Consider the following 5,145-nt stretch of genomic DNA (forward strand, 5'->3'; position numbering starts at 1 on the left):
ACAATCCTTTTTGTGTAACTGCACATGAACTTCATTTCTTTAGCATGTATTCTGCTTTGATCCAAGCCAGCTTGGTTTAGCCTGTTAGAACTATGACTCACTTGCATTTTTCCACCAGACCCTCCTACCTGTGCATAGACTGTATCTCCACTCCTTTTAATCATTAAGCCCTTAAGACATTAGGTTCTGGTCAACACCAAATTCATTTAAGAATAAAACTTCAGGTCTATCAACCACAACGAGGATATAATAACTAAACTTCAAACTAGAATTAGATTTTGATAAAATAAAGATAACACCTTGGCCTCAGTGATGTTTCAGCTCCAGACTCATGAAAGTGGAATGGTCCCACAGACCACATCCCCTGGAAACCAGACCAAACAGTGCCATGACTGACACCGGGACCAGAAGCCATGATCAACTGCCTTAGCCCTGACCAATCAGTACAGCCCCCCAGCTGCAACTTCCATAGAAACGACAATTAATAATTTTTCCTTTATATAGCCTAGCCACTAGAGGCCATCAGGGAGCCAGGTTTTTTAAAGCATTAGCTCACCTGTGTCTCTGGGCTTTGTGCTAACTCCTTAAATAAACCTTTACTTTCTTTGCTGCAAATTCCTGCTCCTGTTTTCTTTTGGCTTGGATGCACGCAGGCCAACAGACCCTTTGAGTCTGTGGTAACATTTGCAGCGCACAGGTCACTCACCTATAATAGGTAAATGCCAACCTGGGCATATACTCACTCTGAGGTTTTCTGAAAACTGTGTCTGTTCTGCTCCATGACACTGTTCTCTTAAGACAAATGTGCCCCTAAACATCCTCCTCAGCCTTAAGAAACAATTATACGGAGCTACCATCCATTACTGAATTAAGCCTTTCCCTAAAGTGGTCATAATTTCCACTTGACCCGTCCCATCCAATAAACAGTGCCACAAATCTACTAATATATGAGCAAAGAAGAAGAAAAATGAAAGGGCACAGACTTTGGAGACTAGAAGACTCATGTCGAATCCCAGCTTCACTATTTATTGACTGAAACACTGGGCAGGTCAAACCTCCCCCTCTCTTTGCTCATTTGTAATATACCCCTTAGGCTGTTATGGGATCCAGGGAGGTAATTTATGAGACTCTATTTTGATGTTGTTCTCTGCCTTATCAGGTCTTGGATTAATACTCTACAGACATAAGCTACTCTTCAAGTAATACACACACACACACACACACACACACACACACACACACAAACTAGCCTCCTTTTAAATTTCAAATGGTGCCTTTTGGCCCCAGTAGACTTGGCTATGAAGACCAAATCCACACCCAGCCCTCCTGGTCTCTTAAGCGCAACTGTATCTCCTCTCCACCGTGGTCCTACCGTCGTCTCCTTTCTCTTGAACCTTCAGCTCTCTGCTGCAGGTCGCTCTGGAGATGGAGGGAAGATGCCAGCCCCGCGGACCATTCATTTCCCGTGAACATGGACTCATCTATGCACGTGTAGATTTTAAATATTAAAAGCAACCCAGAGACAAAGAAAAGACCTTCGTAAGAAAGGTAGCAATCAAAACAAACTCCACAAGCCACTGAAATTCAAGAGGGCAGTGTTGGCCTCTTAATCAGAGCTTCCCTAGGTCCCTCTACCTGGGTGTTTCTTGGTTTGGACTCCTCCGGAGCTCAGGTGAGTTCTTCCCCTCGGCGGGAGCAGAGCTCACTGCCCTGCCCACCTGAGGAACTCCTTCCCTTTCCCCCTCTGGGTCTTCCACCCCCTCCCCCCTAGGGGTGGCCTAGCGCTACGCTGGAAGGGCCTCCAGGGAAGAAGCGGCGAAATCAACGCACCAACTGGCAGCCAGGCGAGGAACGGAGAGCCAGGAGAGCCAAGGGCAAGAGGAACACGGCCGCCACCTGCTCCTTGGGCGAAGTCGCGTTCTGGGGTTGCCGGGGACACTCGCCCCAGCGACACGCAGCCACGCAGCTTCCGGGTCCCCCTCCTTCTGCATCCTGGGGCTCTCGGGTTCTCTGCATGCAATGGAGTCTTCTGAGAGGGGCAGTACTAGAGGCTCCGGCCACGGCGGGGCTTCGTGGGCAAGGACCCCTGGAAAAGTTGCTCAGTGTTTCTGGATTTCTTTTTTAACAGTTGGGCTCTTCTCCGGGTAATTTTCGTTATTAGAACTGTAGCCTCTGGTGGCAGTGAAGGATGCGCCCTCCACAAGCTTGCAGATGCCCGCTTATAATTGGCATTGATTAGACAGGATCACTTACCACTCACAGAGCGCCTTTTCTGGGCCAGGCGCCCTGGTGGATGTTTTATCTTCCTCAAGCAGCCAGCAGCATTTTTCAAAATAGAAAGCTGAATTTGAGCAAGGGTTTGGGCAAGGTCACCCAGAAAACTGAGACTCATGTCCAAGTTTCCTTGCTCCAAATCTACCACTCTTTCCATCATACCAACTTGAATTTATTTTACTAATCCTTTCCAGCACCTAATCAGTCTCACATAGAAAGCTTTTCTCCAAGTCTAGCGTAAGCCCCTCAATTCAAATTCAGATCTAATGTCTCCCTAGGTGAAGCAAAAAAATGTAGATGGTGTTTTGATTTTTTGTAACAATTGTTTTTTTACTGATTATAAAATAAATGGGCACGGTAGAAATCTTGGGAAATATAGAAAAGCAGTGTTAATACCCATAGTCCCACAATCCAGGTAAACCACTTTCTTTGGATATCTATTGCTGCCTAAAAAAATCACCCCCAAACTCTGTGACTTTAAAGAACTACCATTATTATCTCCTGATTCTGGAGGTTGGCGAGGCCAAACTAGGCTGTTGGTGCTTGGGGTCACTCATGTGGCTGCAGTCAGAAGGTGGCTGGAGCTTCCTCATTCATATGTTTGGTGACTTGTGTTGGCCATCAGCTAGGACCTCAGCTAAGGCTTTGGCCAAATCACCTACCCGTGGCTTTCCCATGTGCTTCCTCACAGAATCTGGTATTCCAGATAGGAGCATCCCAGGAGGACCAGGCAGAAGCCATGTTATCTTGGATGCAGGGAGAGGAAACCTTGACCATACGTCTCAATGGGAGAATCAAAGTCACATTGTATGAAGAGCCTTGTTGTGGCCATCTGAGAAAATATAGCTTGCCACACCACTACTAATATTTAGGGGCTATTTCCCACCTGTACATTTTTGTATGCACATATATGTTAACACACTTGGAACTAAACTACATATGCAATTTTCTCTCATTACACCTGGGGCATTTCCTCTTATTAAAGTTGAAGAAAAACACATTTTTATCTGTTTAATTATCACATGGTAGAAAAGGTAGCAGCTTTGTAATAGAAATGTTAGCTGGGCAACAGCATAGTTAGTAATGGCCTGACCCAAGATGCTGCAATGCCAGGAAGGCAGAGATTTTTTTTTAAGGTTTTATTGGGGAGTTGGGGGAGGGGAACAAACAAGTTGCTGTCCTTTTATTTTTCAGTCTAGTTGTGGAGGACGTCACTTCACTGGCCCATGTTGGTATTGTGATCATTGCACTCTTCCCAGCTGAGGCAGTCGGTCTCTGACCATTAGACGGCCACTCACAGCAGCTCACGGCAGCTCACGCCGGCTGCTGGCCGCTCACGCTGGCTGCCGGCCACTCATGGTAGCTTATGGCAGCCCACTGTAGCCCCACTGCAGCCTACGCTGTTGCCAGCAACTCATGGCAGTGCAGTTCCAGGTCGAGCTGTTGTTCACCATCTTAGCTGTAGAGGGCGCAGCGTCACCAGCCCATGTGGGATCTGAACCTGCAGCCCTGCTGCTCAGAGCTCGTGCTCTCAAGCCAACTCTTAACCAATGAGCCACTCGTCCAACCCAAAAGGCAGAGATTTTTGTCTGTTTTGTTCGCTGCTATCCACCAAGTACCTAGCGTGGTGGCTGGCACATAAAAGTGCTCAATAACCATTTGTTTAATGAATAAATAGATGGATGGATGAATGGATGGATGGATGCTAAAATGCCCTGAGCTGAGACCCTCCCTCTCCTGTTTGCATCTTCTTGAGAGGAAAGACACCAGGTCCCTAACCTGCACCACTAGGTTTCAGGACATCAAGACCTAGCTGTTGATCCAGGGATTACAGAGCAGGGGGTGAATCCCAGAGTCGAAATTCTCTCACTCTCGGTGAGTGCTGTGAATTGCCACTCATAAACCTCGCATTACTCAGCAGCTTTAAAACTTTCCAGGCCACTTTGCTTTCATCCCCTGGGTAAGTTTTAGATGCCTCCTGCACCCGGCCTGCTTGGGTGGGTTTGGCAGGGTGGGAGCCACCTGAGGGATCCTGGCAGCCCACTAAACTCACTCTGAGTTTCCGGGTGCCTAGCACAGACAGGAGCTTCTCACACTTAGCAGCTGGGCTGCCAGGGTTGAGCAGCAGAGGTGAGGGTAGGGTGGAGGGGTGCTGGGTGTGTCCAGAGCCCGAGGCCTCCTGAAGCTCCCAGAAAACCCTGTGGGTCCAGCTGGGAGGGCAAGTGCCATCGAATAAGGGTTTGTTTGGGGTTCCCTTGCCGCCTGGTGTGGCACTGGTGGCTCCTCCCTTGGTTGCACAAACCAAGCCTGGCCTAGAGGTCACCATGGAACCCATGCAAGAACAGAGGCCCTCACATGAGGAGTGGGGCCAATCCCAGGCCCCTGAGGTCAACTTGACCTTCTCTAGTGCCTTGGGGCCCCCCTTGCATCTCAACAGTCCCTGATTTTGATGTGCCATGAGCCTGGGTCTGAATGAGCCAGGGAACTTGGGACTCCAGGGCCACCACTAGCTCTTACAGGGTGTACGAGCCTAAGCATTACATTGAACCATATGAAATTATTGTTTTTGTAGGTCAAAAATGACCGCATATTGGCAATTTCATGATTCAACCTAATGGTTAAAGGCATATACTCCTAACAGATTCCATGGCAAGACCAGCAGAAGGTGTGCTGGACTTTAGCCCCTTTTAACCCCCTCCAGTCTGTGGGACCCCACTTTGCATTCACTGACCCAGAGCTCTGCTCTGAGGAGGGACAACAGACAAGAGGCATGGCAGCAGAAGCAAGTGGACCCGACCGGCTGCTGCAAGGTCTGTCTTGGCTCAAATGTCTCCTGCAACTGCAGGCCCTTGAAAGCAGCTGGGACAGCGC

The 5,145-nt window shown here is 48.5% G+C and overlaps 1 protein-coding gene across 4 annotated transcripts in view; it reads right to left on the reverse strand.

Moving 5' to 3' along the window:
* Positions 1-2,176, reverse strand: part of SPATS1 (spermatogenesis associated serine rich 1) — a 45,038-nt gene extending 42,862 nt beyond the window's left edge. For 2 of the 4 annotated variants that reach the window (XM_019642642.1, XM_019642641.1), the window contains exons 1-2: positions 1,831-2,176; positions 1,373-1,481 (exon numbers count right to left, since the gene is read on the reverse strand). In XM_019642642.1, the coding sequence (XP_019498187.1) occupies positions 1,373-1,481; positions 1,831-2,016 (295 nt within the window). In that variant the 5' untranslated portion in view covers positions 2,017-2,176. The remainder of the gene's footprint in view (positions 1-1,372; positions 1,482-1,830) is intronic. The other 2 variants (XM_019642640.1, XM_019642643.1) reach the window with 2 other exon arrangements.
* Between the last annotated feature and the right edge of the window lie 2,969 nt (positions 2,177-5,145).

Source organism: Hipposideros armiger, unplaced genomic scaffold, assembly GCF_001890085.2.
Source record: "Hipposideros armiger isolate ML-2016 unplaced genomic scaffold, ASM189008v1 scaffold_72, whole genome shotgun sequence".
NCBI classification, from domain to species: domain Eukaryota; kingdom Metazoa; phylum Chordata; class Mammalia; order Chiroptera; family Hipposideridae; genus Hipposideros; species Hipposideros armiger.